Source organism: Bradysia coprophila, chromosome IV, assembly GCF_014529535.1.
Source record: "Bradysia coprophila strain Holo2 chromosome IV, BU_Bcop_v1, whole genome shotgun sequence".
Classification (NCBI taxonomy): domain Eukaryota; kingdom Metazoa; phylum Arthropoda; class Insecta; order Diptera; family Sciaridae; genus Bradysia; species Bradysia coprophila.
This window is the reverse complement of record NC_050738.1, coordinates 13223873-13240807: the sequence shown is the minus strand read 5'-3', so window position 1 is coordinate 13240807 and position 16935 is coordinate 13223873. Positions and strand designations below refer to the sequence as shown.

At 34.3% G+C, this 16935-nt stretch overlaps 3 protein-coding genes across 4 annotated transcripts in view; 2 read left to right on the top strand and 1 right to left on the bottom strand.

Moving 5' to 3' along the window:
* Positions 1-4254, top strand: part of LOC119066386 (POU domain, class 6, transcription factor 2) — a 55060-nt gene extending 50806 nt beyond the window's left edge. The window contains exons 9-13 of one of the 2 annotated variants that reach the window (XM_037168818.1): positions 433-613; positions 902-958; positions 3715-3798; positions 3871-4019; positions 4087-4254. In XM_037168818.1, coding sequence (XP_037024713.1) covers positions 433-613; positions 902-958; positions 3715-3798; positions 3871-4019; positions 4087-4211 — 596 coding nt within the window. In that variant the 3' untranslated portion in view covers positions 4212-4254. The remainder of the gene's footprint in view (positions 1-432; positions 614-901; positions 959-3714; positions 3799-3870; positions 4020-4086) is intronic. The other variant, XM_037168819.1, reaches the window with a different exon arrangement.
* Positions 4255-8241: 3987 nt separating this feature from the next.
* Positions 8242-9809, bottom strand: LOC119066382. Its single transcript, XM_037168814.1, has 6 exons — positions 9642-9809; positions 9388-9427; positions 8970-9125; positions 8742-8914; positions 8500-8682; positions 8242-8444 (listed from the first exon to the last, which is right to left on the bottom strand). Exons 1-6 carry the CDS (start codon positions 9722-9724, stop codon positions 8333-8335), a joined length of 747 nt encoding a protein of 248 aa, XP_037024709.1. The 5' UTR covers positions 9725-9809; the 3' UTR covers positions 8242-8332.
* An 886-nt stretch (positions 9810-10695) lies between these two features.
* Positions 10696-12844, top strand: LOC119066383. Its single transcript, XM_037168815.1, has 3 exons — positions 10696-11000; positions 11071-11280; positions 11346-12844. The coding sequence occupies exons 1-3, from the start codon at positions 10989-10991 to the stop codon at positions 11727-11729; spliced, it is 606 nt and encodes a 201-aa protein (XP_037024710.1). The 5' UTR covers positions 10696-10988; the 3' UTR covers positions 11730-12844.
* Positions 12845-16935: the final 4091 nt, after the last annotated feature.

The window sequence follows — 16935 nt, the reverse complement described above, 5'->3', positions numbered from 1 at the left end:
TTCGTGGGGCTCGAGGGTTTTCTTAACTAAAAGGTTTCCTTGCAAAACTACTCATTCAAGAAAATAGTTAGCATTCTGCGAGTAGATTGTAAAACGTCTGGCGGCATTTGTTTCAGTGTTGAAATAAAAACTCTAACAATTTAATATTGTCCCATTTTAACATGAGATGCGTGTTAAACATAATATAACAACATAAATATTCCCAACATGATCCGAATTTTAACGGGATGGAATCTGAAATAGTTTGGATGGTTTTTCATGGAATTATTGTTATCTGACGGGTCATTCAAAATGTAAATTTAATTTAAAAATTAAATTTGATTGACTTATCTGAGTGTTACCAGTTAGCTTATTGTCTTGTTTTAACTAAACTTTACCAAATTTTCTTCATGAAATGGGTATCTAAAAAATTCTTTTAAAAAACATTTCCAGATGAGCCCACTATCAACCAAACAAACTGCAATGTGGTGGATGGTATAGACTTAGATGAAATAAAAGAATTTGCCAAAGCATTCAAGTTACGGCGTCTGTCGCTGGGCCTAACTCAGACCCAGGTCGGCCAAGCACTGTCCGTAACCGAAGGTCCCGCGTACAGCCAAAGTGCTATTTGCAGGTAAGAATATTGTTAATTTGAAAAATAAATTTACTTTTAAATTGCAAACAAACATATAAGCAAAATTTGAGAAAGAGATATTGAATCAAGTACATAGAGGATGCCAGGACATTTTCATAATAAGTCGTAGAGAACGGATGAAACGGAAGAAATATTTTTTTTTGTTGAAAGGAGCCACTTTTTTCATCTTATTCACTGATTTTGTTTTCTTTTCCTTGAAATTTTGTTACAAAATATTGGATTCAACATTATATACAACGACAATATTGTGATCTTTGAAAATTACAGTGCTCTGGCCGCTCAGATGTATGCAGCTCAACTATCGTCGCAGCAACAGCAAAATATGTACGTTGAAAACTACTTATTAGTTTAGTTAATATTTGTACAATGAAAGTGTTTATTATTAAGTTTAAGATTCATTATTGAGTGCCATATAATTTCCAATTGAGTTCAATGATTCTCTAACTAACCAATTTTTGTTTTTTGTTTTTATATCGCATGTATTAACACTTATTGTTTTAACTCTTTGAATTGGTGTTGAGAATTAGTTTTTATTTTTTAGTATTTTAGTTTTTCTCGTTTGATAATGATGGTGCTTCGAAACGAAACGAAATGAATTTTTTTAATGATTTCTATTAATTGGTTTCGGTCTTAAACTTACACTCATATTAATTGAAACATTATTAGCAACATCAGTACTATAATGAACATTTTAAAACTGGGATGTAGAATTTGTTATATATTCATAATATAATCAACGCAACGAAATATTTCATTTTAATTTTTGCTTTAAAAAAGAACCAACAAATTATTCAATTGGACTGTTATTCGATAAAATTATTTCAACACAAAATTTAAAAAAAAAACCAAGGCCAGGGCATTGCCATATTTGTTATGGATTCTCGTGTATTATATTGTTGTCGTATTTTAAAACAATATTTTAATGATCATCAATTAAATACTATACTGTAATATGTCAATGTCCTGGCATTTTTACGCATTATATAAGAGTGAGAGAAAAAAAAACCGTTTTTATTGAGGAAAAATAATTAACGAATTGTGTTTAAAAAGAGTATAACAATATATATTTGATCAACATCTTAATCATCAGTCTTCATATATAATGCAGACTAATTCCATACAATGTCTTTCTTATAGTTTTTCTTTTATTAATTTTTATATTACTCTGATAATAATGATTCTTGTGCTCATCAACGACGTTTCATTTTTGTGTGTCATTGATCACATTGATGGTGTGCTGTAGAGTCGATGATTGTGATGATGAATAAATTAATTATTTAAAATTTGACAACGACCAACTAAAATAATCGAGTCTGAATGAAATGTGTGGTCAATAAGAGCGATCGATTTTTTTATTTATCAACTTTCTCGAAGGGGATTGGTCCAGAAAAAACTAGGTGTTCCAAGGATTACGAATAATGACAGAAATCTTCTTTTTTTTAAACATTTTTCCACTAACAATAAATCAGTGAAGTAACATTTTCAAGTTTTCGGTCACCACCTTTAAGTCTTTATGTAGAAAGAAACATATTCTTCGACGATCGGTTCTGGACAGATGATGTTAATATTTATCTTACTGAATTTTAACACCCAAAAATTCTTTGGACTCTTCGACTCTTCGGACCAAATTCCATAATATTTACAAGCTAACTCAGTGTTTTAACCTCCAGCTGCAAGCAAATCATAGGATAGTTTTCGAATCGATTACTTGATTTGATCTAAGTATTTTCATAATTTTTTTTGCATCAGACGGAGGGATTCTTTTAGAAGTGTACACTACCGAAATCGGAAGCATTTCCCAGTAAATTTTTTAAATGTGCCAGTGCCTAGTATTACTCCCTAGATGTCAAAAATATTTTTTGTTAGTTAGATCGACCGGTGAACATTATTCTTAAGAGCAATGGACCCTTTTTAAATTTGTAGCTTACATTTATGCGAAAAAATATTCGTGTTTTGATGATTTTTCTGAACCAAAAACCATTTTGAAAAAGTAAAACCACTAAAGCACACAAAAATGTGTTTACAATTAAAGGAAAAATTGGTTTGTGAGTCATTATTATTATTCAATTTAAGTCAGTTAAGGCCGGACGATTTTTGAATATTTTCCATCCGTGCTTTTGGACCTAGCTGATCCGACTCAGCGAAGTCTAAAGAAAATTTTAAGACAAAAAAAATATTTTCAAAAATGTGCTATGCTTTGCCCAAGACGATTTTTTGAAAATCTTCTGGTTTTTCGAGGTATCGACACTCTAAAGGCTTTCTTGTCTATGCCAAAAAGTGAATTGTTGGTAAAACGGCCTCAGTATAAAATACGGGGTCTACTCTAATAAACCAACCCAAAAGACATCCATTTTGTGACGAAAATACTTTTTCCGGGTAGAAAAGTTTCGCAGGTTTCCGATATTTTCATTTGAGAGAGGTTTCTTTTGCAGATTTTTCCACAAAATGAGTTTAAATTCTCTCGCACAATAGCTTATTTTAAAGCTACGTTGAAAGGGAACCAAGAAGTAAAAAGATTTTGAGAAAAGTTTTAAATGCGGTCGAGTGATCGCCATGAGAGTGATTAAAAACTTTACAAATATTTTTTTTTGGTCTTAAAATTTTCTTTAGACTTCGCTGAGTCGGATCAGCTAGGTCCAGAAGCTCGGATGGAAAATATTCAAAAATCGACCGACCCTAATGTCAAGTCTTCATTAAAGTTCATTTTCATACAGTGTATTATTAGGCCACTCATTTGACGTTTCAAAAATGAATCGCTCCTGCCTGGTTTATTTTACTCTGCCATGATTAGTCAAAACAAATTGTCTCGTCCTCCAATCATATTGTTTCTAAATTTAATCGAGAACACTTGATGAGCAACACCATTACTCATGATATCAGAGCGTTAGATTTCTCAACGCACCCACACAATTTTTCAATTGATTTTCAATACTTGTACTTGAATCTCCTTAGTTTGGTGTTTGGCATTCAAAGTTGATTCGTATTGGAAATTGCATGAGACACTAGTTCAAAATTAATTCGAAAATAAGTCAGCTAGTTAAATGCTCTCAGTAATATAATCCTTTCTTCTATTCAACCAGGTTTGAGAAATTGGATATCACCCCAAAAAGTGCCCAAAAAATTAAACCCGTTCTAGAACGATGGATGAAAGAGGCTGAAGAAAGGTATTCAAATTTACGCTGACATTATTACCGAGAAAAATATTAACGAGACTATGAATCTTCAACTTGTTGCAGTCACTGGAACCGGTACAAAAGCGGACAGAATCACTTAACCGATTTCATTGGTGTGGAACCGTCAAAGAAAAGAAAAAGACGCACATCGTTTACCCCACAAGCTTTAGAATTGCTCAATGCTCATTTCGAAAGAAACACACATCCATCAGGTATAATTAGAAATTCAGCCAGACATACAATGGGCAATCAATTAAATGATCAATTAACATTTCGCAGGTACTGAAATCACTGGATTGGCTCATCAGCTCGGCTATGAACGAGAAGTAATACGAATTTGGTTTTGTAACAAAAGACAGGCCCTGAAGAATACGGTCAGAATGATGTCCAAGGGAATGGTTTAAAATTAATTCCAGTGACATGAAAATATGAATTTAATTATGAAGAAAAAAAAAGGGAAAACATTAAAACACTCGTGGTGTTGTAAAAATATTATACTAAAACATAGAGAAAGTAAAATGAATAAAGAAAAAACAAAAATATGGAAAATTATTTTTAGTGTACATAATGATGACGGTGGACGATTAGGTCGTTGGATTTTAGCAAAGTACACTTTAAGTTACTATTATTTCTAGACACGACCATAAAGGCATAATTGAAAGCTATTAAATAGTGAACGAGTATTTTTATTTATTAAAATTCTTTCTTTTTTATTTAGTCAGCTAATGGACAGATTATTATTTATTTATCTCTCTCTTTCTCCATCACTCTCTATCCATTCCAAAACGTCGGCTCTGTTTATTTTAGTCGGATGATTTATGGAGAATGTAGTTTTTAAATCAGTTATAGGTGTCTACCAAAAGATCAAATTGAGTTCTTCGATTTAGTTGGGAGTTGCGGGAAATGGCGAATTTGTACTACAGAAAACACCAAACAGACAAACTTCAGTTTTACTTAAAAATCATTTCGAAGCCAAAGAATTAGTTTTACTTGACTTCACACTGCACAGTGTTCTTTCAACAAAGCTGACAAATTCGAGCATAGCGACACTCATAGCATCGTTTCGTACAATTTTCTTCCAGGTTGTACGGTAAAGTACGGTAAAGTTTTCTCAAAATTTTAGCTATATCGCTAACCTCGAACGATTTCGCGCTACGAAATAAGTTAACGCTGTTTCGTAGCGCAACATCAATTTTGTGAAATCTTCAGGCATTTGGTATTTTAAGAAAACTCTTGGGACATCTGCTGTCGTCTGGCATTTTGAGAAAATTTTAAAACTTTGGGAAATCTACGGTCGTACGGAATTTTGAGAAAACTTTCAGATTTTGGGATAACTTTAGTCGTACGGAATTTTGAGAAATCTATAAAATCTTGGGATATTTACGGTCGTCCCATATTTTGAGAAAACTTTCAGATTTTGGGATAAGATTGATCGTGTATACACAGACGTTGCAAATGATTGGTATTAATTTCAAAACTGTATTTCGATTCATTTTCCCCTACAAATTCTCTTTGAACAAACAGAATAGTGGTTTTTAGTCACAAATGTAGTTACGATTTTCCGATGATAAATCATTGTAAATCTGAGTTACAGTGGACGTACACTTGGAACACCCGATCTCAACGTTAGACGACTTTTGCTGTACGATTCATCTCATAAATAGTCCAATTCGGCAATCGAATTTTCTTGCTTTAAGGTTTTAGTTGAGAGAAAATGTGGAAGACAGGACCAGAACATTTTTTTTTTGGTTGTTGATAGTAGATGAACCAGATGATTTTTTCAAAATTTAATACTACTAATGACACAAAAAAATCTTCCTGTACGTTTCACAATGTCATTTCATTTCATTTATTTCATCATAAAATTTTGTCTATCTATCATGACCTGCGTAACTCTAGCTTGCATTTAACAATTCAAAAGAGCTACTATGTCGAAGTACCAATTTTCTTAATCAACTGTTGTCCAAAGTATTTCGTTAAATCACTCCAGGAGAAATATTTAATTCAGTTTATCTGATTTAACATTCTCATTAGTTTCTTTTTATTCAAATTTTTGTTCTTTTTATCAATATTGCTCGTCTACAAGACTGATGAAAAATAAAAATATAAAAAAAAAACTTTAAACAAACAAAAAATTAAGTGAAAAAAGAGGAACAAAAAATCACTTCTCCTGATGATAATAAATTCCTGTTGTATCTGTGAAAATGCTATCAAAAGAACAAAGCACTAACTGAGTTGTTGCAGATATGCACATTTTTTGTTCACCCGAAAAATGATGATGCAGAAAAATATTGAACAATTTGTAAGAAATAGAATTAACATTTACCCTAAATAGACACTTGCCATATTAACGCTGTAGCATAGAACTTACTAAACAAACACATAGATGTAAAATTTCATTAAGTTTTAGATTTGAGTTCAGTTTTCATTTTTCAATATTTTATAGTTTGAATCATGAAGAAAGCAAAACAAAAACAAGAAAAGAAAAAAGAATAAAAATACCTACCCCTTGTAAAGTACCTAAATAAAACGTGTAAAAAGATGAAAAATATCTAAAAACAAAAAAAAATGGTAAACAGTTGCAAAAAACTGCGTTTTAATTCAATCAATCGTCTATGCGTCCTCCGTATACTAGTTTTACGTTTCTGAATCAAGAGCACCTTCTGAATTTCGAGCACCTTTCGAATCACGAGCATCTTCTGTATTATCTCTCTATTGTCTATTATCGTTGAAATCCACTCTACACAAGTCTTTCGATGGGCTTCAACTAAGCCCTATAAGTTTATCCTCGAATTCTTTGGCATAGAAATACGCTGTAATCGTATTCTCTGGTACAGGAGTCACTTAAGACGAAGGAGTGCGCATAACGCACTCTTTTGATTAACATGATTTATTACCGAGTTATTAACATGATATTAATAACCGCTTAACATGTCGAGTTAGTGTTTAAAATATGAAGCAAAGTGAAATGTTCCTTAACCTGTCACAGACGGCAAACATATTAACAGTTTTACTATTCGAACTATTACTCCATTTGATCGAAGATTTTCATAGATTGATTTCAGAACTCTTTACTTCATTTGTTTCGAACGTGTGACCTTGAAAAGACTTCGACCCTAGAAACCAAAACCAATTTCAAAAAAATTCTTCGAAGTTTATGTGGCTAATGGGAGGTGATCAAAAACCGAAAATTAGCACTTTACCTACAAAAATTTCTCCAGTTACACGAGCCGTACAGGGTCGTGTGGGATGTAATTAGAAAGGTAATCACATGTATACTATTGAGCCGATTAGAGACTTATTGGTTTTAACATTCATCCACATTGGAATACGCTCAGGTTAAGAGCGCTCACCCCTTGAATTTGTAATTTACACATTTTGCAAAGGTTTCTCCACGTGGGATAAGTTATCAACCACAAACCAATTTTTCCTTCAAAAGTAACACATTTTTGCATGCTTTAATGGTTTTACTTTTTCAGAAAAACATTTTGGTTCAGAGAAATCATCTAAAAACGAATATTTTTGCGCACAAATGTAGGCCAGAAATTTGCCAGGTGGTGAGCGCTCTTAAGTTTTCAACCGAAGACTTACGCTGTTCTTATAGAAATTTCTCGAGCTACACAAAACTTTCATGATCGTGGGGGGTATCAATTAAAAGGTAATTTTATGTGCTTTTGGGCCAAATAGGGTCTTATGTGGTTTGGATGCATATGCGATGAAATAGAAGTTGAAATGTTTAAGTGCCCATATTTCATCGAATATGCATCCAATCCCCATAAGACCCAAAAGAACATAAAATTACCTTTCAAATGATACCCCACACGACCATGTACGTTTTGTGTACCTCGAGAAATTTCTGTAAGAACAGCAGAAGTCTTCGGTTGAAAACAGAGATGAGCCGGTTATCCGAAAAACCAAAATTTTCGGTTCGGTTTGAAACTTCGGAATATTCAAAACGAACCAAAAATTCCGGTTTTTCCGATAACCGGCTCACCTCTGGCTGAAAACTTAAATCGCACATATTCCAGTGTGGATGAATTTTAAAACAATAAGATCCTATTTGGCTCAATAGTACATGTGATTACCTTTTTAATGACACCCCTGTACGGCTCGCGTAACTGGAGAAATTTTTGGAAGAAAATTGCTACTTTTCGGTTTTTGATCACCTCAAACTAGCCACATAAGTTTTGAAGAATTTTTTTGAAAGTGGTTTTGGTTTCTAGGGTCGAAAATGCGTCCGATTTCGGTAGGCTGTTTTTCAAAATAATCCCTCTCACAGTCTTCGAGGCAAATACTTGATAAGAAACTCAAAGACAAGCATAGGTCTCGGAACATCACTAGCATCCTTTCTAAAGAACAAAATTTCAAAGTTCATTGATATTCGGGGACTGCACACTTCCTATTTCAGGCCTCCTCAAAAAAAACTCGGTTATTAGTTCATTATATGACATGGTCTATTAAAAATAACAGCACTTGATCGTGGACAAATGGATGGTATCGCACTATTACCAGTAAAGTATGCAATCTACTTTCGTTTGCTCTGAATCCAATCTTCTAAATTTATACCGAGTTGAGATTTCATGTACTGTACGCTGCTGCCGATTATTTGCTTGTGATATATCTGTTTCATCGTAAATCTAAAGCACAAAAGCATTAGACAAATGAGGGTGTAAGTTTAAGTCAAAAATTTACCCCATTTTCAATAGCAATTCGCGCTTCGTATATTGGCATTCAGTGCTCGTTGACTCAACGGTATAAATACCTTTATTCACACAAAATTCCAACAGACAAGTGACCAACGGTTCACCGACTTTATGGAATGAGTATTTTGGATTGACTGCCATTCGATTGATCCAACCGCAATTATCGAGAAATCTAAAGGATTAATTATATCAGGGATGTTGGCGACACCGCTGATATATTTCGTATTATACCTGTGGGTAGTCAGACCGATCGTTCCAACCAAATTCCGTCGTAGACTTTTAGCATTTGGATATCGTGTCAGCAGCATATCTTCGTTGACGACGACATAGTCCATTTGTTCTTTTTCTTGTCTTAGGAATAGCGGTTCATATGACTCGGCTACCCATGTTTGTTCTACTGGAACCTGAAGTAAAACAGATCTCGATTGTCGAGCTGGACAGAATTTTTGCTTTACTTACAATTGACATCTCCATAGCACACTTCCAGTATGTGGCGTAGACGCAAAAGTACATAAAGACAATGACAATCGGAATGGAAGTGATGCAAAACAGTAGTGGCACTCCGAATATGATGAACATGATGGCCCAAAGTAAAACAACAGCTTGGAGCGTAATCTATAGAGGAAAGAAATGATTTGAGGAGAAGTTTTAACAATGGACATTTGCTGTTGCAGTCCAGTCAAATAAAGGTAAAGTTAGTTCATAGAAGATCAGTTTTTAAAGAAAAAATCTTATGGTAAGAACGATAAAGCAATACGAATGCCTATTATAATAGAAACGACGGAATGCACGGAACGCACCGATATAAATGTTAGATGAAAAATTATTCACAACCTCCGATATGTGATGTGAGTGGTTAACATAAAATAAGTCTTACCTCTCGGAATAAACAAGACAGAAATGCTTCATTGATAAACCTTTAAACAGAAACAAATGAAAAATTTCATCGACAATCAAATTTACATAAACAAAGCCACATCAAAACATCGCATCAGATGTATTTGATTTACAAAACTGCACTCTGTTAGATCTAGATAAGTTAAAGTTTTGTATGCGGCTTTGACTTTGATAAATTTGAGAGGAGCAAACAATGGACACATATAAGAGAACTATGAACAAATTCCTATTTACTGTAAAATGTAGTCCTTCACAAGCATTTCACAATTAAAACGATCCGACGATTTCATTTCTCTTATTGAAATGATTATGCTCATTTTAGCTTTACTTAAATACTAAATTATATCCGTCGATGCAGCAAAAAGTAAACAGAACCACAAACATAAACAAATGTTTTTAACTGTCACTTTGCTCATCAAATTTCAGGGCTGTAGCTAGGAGAATGAAATATTCGAAGTAAGTCAGGTATTAGTTTTGATAGGTTTGTAACAAATATTTTACTCTCAGTTTCAACAAAGTTTATTGTTTTCAAAATCAATTCAACAATTTAAAAATTATAAATAAAAAATTTTACCAAGATTCTTTGATGGAGGAAGCGTTCCTAGAATCGAGGCAACGTTTCCTCGTTGAATGGCAACAGCAATTCGTTGAATCAAATAACTTGTTGCTCGAGGTTAGTGAGTGATCTGTTTGATTTTGCTTCCGAATTGTTTCAATAATTGTAAGCCCGTCTTACCAATGACGCCTGATGTTTCGGATGCAATTGGGACGAAAATAAATTGACAAGTTTCAATGAGTGAATGAGTTTCAACATACACAAAGACGTTATGGTCAGTCATATGTCGTTGAAATACCGTAATGAGATCTATGCTTAATGACATAGCCTGATTTCAAGAATTAATCGTCTTTTTCGGTGGGATCTTTACAATCCTTAGGGGTGCAAAGGATCTTTCGGTACGGTACGGTTAACTTTGTGTATGCAACAAGAGATGTTTTTGAACGTATTAGAACACCTTATGCGCCCTTTTGTTACGTATGCAATGTCGTATAGCTCAAGGCTGTATACTTTGAGGAGGTCACGCAGACCGCCATTTTATTAGATACGCGGGAACACACCACTTTTGATGATTTTACATGTAAAAAAATTCACCACATCATCAAGACGACGAGAATCATCAGAGTAGGTGAATTTTTGTATGAAGTCGGCCATTTTATCATCAACTGTGGTGTGTAACCCGCGTATCTGTATCTGCGTGACCTCCCCAAAGTATACAGCCTTGGTATAGCTATACTACAAGAAGAATTTTGTTATTATTTTGACTGGGACAGAAATTGGAAAATTTTGACACTGCCGTCATTGCGTCTCTTTTACCAAATGTTTATGTAAAAAGTAAAATTTACAACAAATTTCTACCATGAAAACGGTTGAGCATTGGTCCTAAAGACTACAATTTCAAAGCAATATCAATAAATGCAATCAAATTTATGCTTTTTTAACGGAACGTTGTGTAGAGTGCTGTTTTGTTGGTTGTGTTTTTAGTGGAAAGTGATCAAAATTCAACTACGTTCTGTCACCGTAGAATGGAGGAGGAGGTGAATGACATCTTTTATAGCAAAAAAAAACGTAAACCATTTTTCAACTGTATTCGTGTGTTTCATTCAGGATTCCATAGTAGAGAAAGGTGACAGCTTTGGCTTCAGCCAAGCGGATAAAACTTTGTCGATTAGCAACACTGTCTCCGGACTATCTGAATCATTAAAACAACAAATTGGGGATGGGTCAATGGATGTGCAATCTTTTTATAAAACGGGAAGACCATATATTGCTGCCAGCTCTCTTCACATGAAATTGAACTCTCGATACATATCGAAGGTGAGATAAAATCAGGTCAATGTCGACAGTTTCTCTCCTCCGATGATACACACTCAATATTCTAGATTTCGAGTAGTCCTCGCAAATTTCAAGATCCGTCAATTCGAATGCGACCGTATTTCATCCCAGAACGGTCGCGGACAAAAAGCGAGAGCACCGACACGAAACACAGTGACATTAGCTCATATGAAGCACGTACGGTCGGTACAGAGGACTTATTTACATCCCAATGTGATACAATGATGGACACATCTTGTGATAACATTTGTGCAACAAATTCATTTAGCAATACAACCGCACCAGTTGTAGCGAAAGCGATGAAAAATTCGTCATTGAAAAAATCCAAATCACTGGAAGACATTCGAGCGAAAGTTGTTGACGGATCGCAACCGTCACATGAAATGGAGTTTGTTTCGAGTCGAATACAGAAGCTCAAAGTGCACGATTAGGGGATTAGGAGTGATGAAACATCAATATCGAAATGGTGAACGAAAATATGAAAATACAATTCGTCTCTGCCATTCGTGACTATTCGAACAGCAAATGTTTGAAGGGACGAATCCATATCGTTAGCGAAACATTGTTGTTCCAATTTAAATTTAAATCTCATGTTCATTTGTTAGCAAGTAATGCAGGAAAATTGACAAAAATTCTACCGAGCTGAGCATTAAGGTGATTTTCAGGAATCAATTCAAATAACGTTGGAAGAAAATGACGGAGAAAGGTTGAATTTTCGCATGAGAATCACCAATCATATAAACTCACAAGTTCTTATTTTCGTCCCAAGTTTCATACCTGCAACATCATTCATCAACACGATCAACACTTAACGTTAGACATATAAAGTTCTTGAATTGACTATCCGTCATTTCCTGATAGAACATAATAACTTCTACCGTCTGCCAATTGATCCAGACATTGTAGCATAATTTATTATTGAATGATAGCAAATGTAGTTAATCGATATTGTATTAGGCGATGTATAGAGTATACGATAGTACAATTTGGTGCTGGCACCTTAACATTGTTACAGTTCATGTCTGGAGTCAGACTTATCCGTTAAATGATTAAATCAATTAAATTATTGCGACTTTTCCAGACATGTTACCTTTAAATATATTTATAACCCTGGCTGAGCAATCAACACCATGAACGAACTTCTTGAACTAAATTTTAAAATTTTATATTGACTGGTAGGTTCAATAAAAATTGAAATCGATGAACCGTCAAGTTACTGGCGAGGTGTCTCGTCATGACCTTGAGAAACACCCATTCAATTATTGGAAGATTTTTATTTTTTAGGACGGAAACTCTTCATTTACCACAACCAAAGTTTGAACACATTAGTTGAACGAAGACAAAAAAACCTTAAATGAATAAATTGAACATAGAAAATAGTTTGTAGCGTCTGTGATTTTGTTTGTTGATGGAAAAAATGTCACAAAGGAGGAGAATTTTTGGTACTTCTTGTGGTGTTAATGACATTAACGTCTGAAACATTATACCCTTTGTAAATATGAATTCAAATTTTGTTTTAAATAAAAATTTATTTTTCTACAACATTGTCGATCGATTTGTTTTTTTTTATGTTCAGAGCGGGAATTACAACACGTACTGTTCAAAAAACAATTCTATGCGAGCAGTCTTTTTTTTTCGCTTTGAATAAATAAACAATTATTCTATAAAAAAGCTTTATTATGCATCGATTGGCTCAACTGCCTTGTTTACAGCAAATAATTCGCACAATGTATTTAGCCACGACTACCAATCGAGATGATTCCTGATGAACTTATAGCAATAGAATTAGAGACTTCCAGCTCCAGAGACATATTCCGCTTGTGTCTTGAAGTCCTAGATTTAGATTTCGTAAACAAACGGGACTCTTTGACGGAGGTAAACGTAAAATCTGGTTCTTCTAGAGACAAGTAATAGGGAAATGCTGATTGGAAACTAAAGCTCAAAAGTAATAGATTTACATTTCTAGTATATTTCGTCATAAAGCTACTAATGTCACCGCTCAATTTTTTTAAACCAGTCATGGATATTTTACCAGAGTGAAGTTATTTCACGAGAAAATAGAGTGTAAAGAATTAAGTACAGAAAGAAATGGTGTCGCCTCTACCATTTCACACACTCAAATCGAATACATGGCTGGTATCGCAGTTTCTAATAATTCTACTTGCAGCTTGCAGTCGGAAAGTCACAGAACAGAAGAACCAACCTATTGTTCTACTGTTCCTGTGTTCGACAACTTTTTGTCTGCACGGTGAAATCATTTTAACGAAAAAAAAGGTTTTAAGCGAGTGGTGTGCGTGTAAGTACCCCCTGGTAACAAGTTAATTCCTACAAGTAATGAATATCGCTCTAACCGCGTTTCCAGCTGGTCTACTCATATAATCGCACTGATTGAATGATGCTTATGCGTAGCGTATGCTTACAGCGCGCTTTTGTCACTACCCCATGTGTCTGCGAAACACACTCCGTGTGAACAGTTGAAACATACTTAGACACAAATTTGGTTGAAATTAGCTGTACAACAGTTACAATTACATCAATTACTTCACTATCGTCTAAATTTTACATAAATATTTTTGAAAAATGTTTTCCAAATGATTTCTAATACAAACAAAATTATGCTCACAGTCCAACCATACAGTAAAAACGACGGCATGTAATAACCTTCAGAAACAACTTCTTCACGATTTAACAGACGTTTTTTATTCAGAACATCATTTTCTTCTCTAATTTGACTTTGTTCCCGCCATAACTTATGTAATCCTGAACTAAATAGCCGGTGAATAATTTCGTTAAATCGTTCAATGAACGGAAAATCATCCTTCACCTGATACGATAAATATTCACCGGAAAAATGTGTCCGAGCAATGTGGTATCCCTTTATGTTCAAGCGTTTCTGCACTTTAATTAGAATGTTCGCGAATTCTGCATCTCGCATAAAACATATCGATCTATCGAAAGTTCGCACCTTTTTCTCTAGTGGACTAATTTTTACCTCACAAATTTTATCAGTCCAATTTTTATAATCGGAAAACTGTGGCAGCTCAACAGCCGCTTTATTTGTCCACGATCTATCGTAAGTGTTGATGCAAAATGGAGAATTCCAAATATCTTCAGCTGTATCGATTTGGGGCTGAAGTATCGGTAGAGTTAGAAAGCTGAGAAGCGCCGAAAGAATTCCATTCACAATGATTAGTCCTGCAAATGTTAGTGGTACGATAACTAATAGTTCGATGTCAGATAGTTGTCTGTAATTTATGTATCCGTTGTCATTCATCAGAAGATTAAGAACGTCTGCCACACTTTCGAACAATAAAATTTTTCTTTGTCTCATGAATCGGAAGAAGACCAAGAAAATAATGGTCAAACAAATCGTAATTAAACAATATGCCAGAAGATTGCGAGTTGATAATGCTTGTAGGTAGGCTGAAAGGCCCGAATACGGCATCGATTCGGGTACCACAATTACAAACGACATCGTCTTCACAGGGTACAAATTATGTTTTCCTCCTTTCGGCGCAATGTAAGGAGTTGTCGAAAAATCATTTTCATTTCCAAATCTGTACGTAGCATTCATAACACCGAGTATGGCACGAAACGTTTTTCCATTTACGTTATGTTCTTCTTCGAAAGACGAGTAGTATATGTTGAACGAATAGTTTTGAAGATTGGAATTTTGACTGGGAAAATACTTGTCGTACGACTCCGAACCAGTAACATTTATGACAGTCAATATTCCGAACGGATTGAAAGTAAAAATATTTAACGGATTGTGAGGATTGAAACGTTGATAGGTATCTGAAACAGCAAAAATGTTTATAATTCGCTGCTTCCAACTCCATTCAAATAATTCCTGTAAATCGTCATCACTAGCGATATGCCGGAAAAAGATGCCAATTTTCATAGAGGCTTGAAGTCGCTGAATTTGTTTCACCCTTACTAGCAAATTTAAATTTCTTTCGAATGTTGCACTTCCCGGTACAACAATTAAAAATGTATTTTTGCTCGTTACTCTGTTTAGGCTTTCTAGTCCAGTGATATTGTTATCAGCACTTTCAAAAACGTATACACTTTGAGGTGTTTGTTGGCCTCTGCTTGTATTTACGAAACGATTGATGTCGACCGATGCATCAAACAAGAATATATTGTGGTCAAAGTGAAAGAAATGGTTCAGCTCGCTTATAAGGTTTTGTTCACGGTATTCGGCAACAGTTCGGCACAAATGGATAATTATTATCAGTAGAATTAACATTCTTGTACGGATATTGTGCGGTATTTTCATCTGTAACTTTCCTCCGGTTAAACTATTTACGGAAAGTAGTAATTCAAACTGGTCACAACGAAATCATAATTAATTAATGTATTGTAGTAATATTTACAGCATAGCACTGCTCCTAGCATTGAAATATTCTGTGGGGCTCTATGTTAAAGACATGACTTGTTTTCGTTAAAATTAGTTATTAAAATACAAAAAATCTCAAGTGGTTGCTATTATCACGTAAGCCTCATAATGTGACGCTCGTTAATTCAGTGGTAATGCTAGTAGCAGTGCTGTGGTTAACGTTATTAACGTAATTTTAATATTTTTTAATATTTTATAAATGGACTTGAACACTAATCATTAATTGTCAACCTACGAGACATAAAATCGATAATTCCACGATTTTACTCGTACTTCCCATTTGAAATATAATATCAATGCTTCTAGATTGATTTGAAGGGCTACGAAGTTACACAATGGTCTTAAGCGTCTAATGAAAATCAGGCAAAGGTTTGAAATTTATGCCAGATTGTTTCATTACGAAAAACATTTGACTTTTACTTTTGAGCGATTAAGGACGACTTAAACGAGGGTAGCAAATGAAGAATGGAATTGAAACAGAAAACTATTATTGAGAGGTCGCTGGACAACTCATATTTTGAACTCTTCAGCCACGACAGGCTTTCAATGCAAATTTTATTTTCCAATTTCATTCGTCATTTGGGACTAGCACCTAAATTTTAAAGCAGTGGCCAAATGAAAAACTGATTGTGTCGTAGGGCGGTCTATACGAGAACATTGCAAACTTTAGTCGATTGAAAATATTTTATGTTTAAAGTCTCTGCATCACCAAATAGAGAAATCTAGCGAAACTTTTACAAATTCATTACTTCGGCTGGCCGAACCTTGCTTGGGGATTATGCTCAGCCCTTAGTTGTCTAACAAAGTTCCGTCCAAAACAAAACGCTCTTTTTTACAAGTCCGTTGATTTATGGTAGACCGATGTAGTTGTAGCAAGACGTCCATTCAACAATTCCAACAGAATTTAAACGAATTAGAACCGAAAGATATGAAAAATGAATAAATTTGCGCAAATTTTGTATTTAGAGAATCAAGCCTGCTGAAAATGTGACTCTTTTGATGGGAATTCCCGTTGATTTACCCTCGAAAATTCGCATATTTCATTAAACTTAAGTGAATTTTCCACCAACCATTTGTGGTGCTAGTAACTCTTATCGTCACTAATCAATCGAAATTGTAATTAAAATACGACAACTAAATTACTTTTCACTCTAAACGTAATCAATCAAGCAACTATTTCTAAGATCTAAAGAAAACTTTAGTGAGTGAAGAACGTCCCTAATTCATTGAAAACAGTT

What these genes read in the sequence shown, in the direction of transcription:
- LOC119066382 (XM_037168814.1), bottom strand. Translation starts at nt 9,724, where the DNA reads ATGAGCATAATCATTTCAATAAGAGAAATGAAATCGTCGGATCGTTTT. An exon ending in GTGCTATGGAGATGTCAATT is followed by an intron (nt 8,915 to 8,969) that starts GTAAGTAAAGCA and finishes GTTTTACTTCAG; the next exon opens with GTTCCAGTAGAACAAACATG. An exon ending in GAATTGCTATTGAAAATGGG is followed by an intron (nt 8,445 to 8,499) that starts GTAAATTTTTGA and finishes TTTGTGCTTTAG; the next exon opens with ATTTACGATGAAACAGATAT.
- LOC119066383 (XM_037168815.1), top strand. An exon ending in ACTCTCGATACATATCGAAG is followed by an intron (nt 11,281 to 11,345) that starts GTGAGATAAAAT and finishes TCAATATTCTAG; the next exon opens with ATTTCGAGTAGTCCTCGCAA.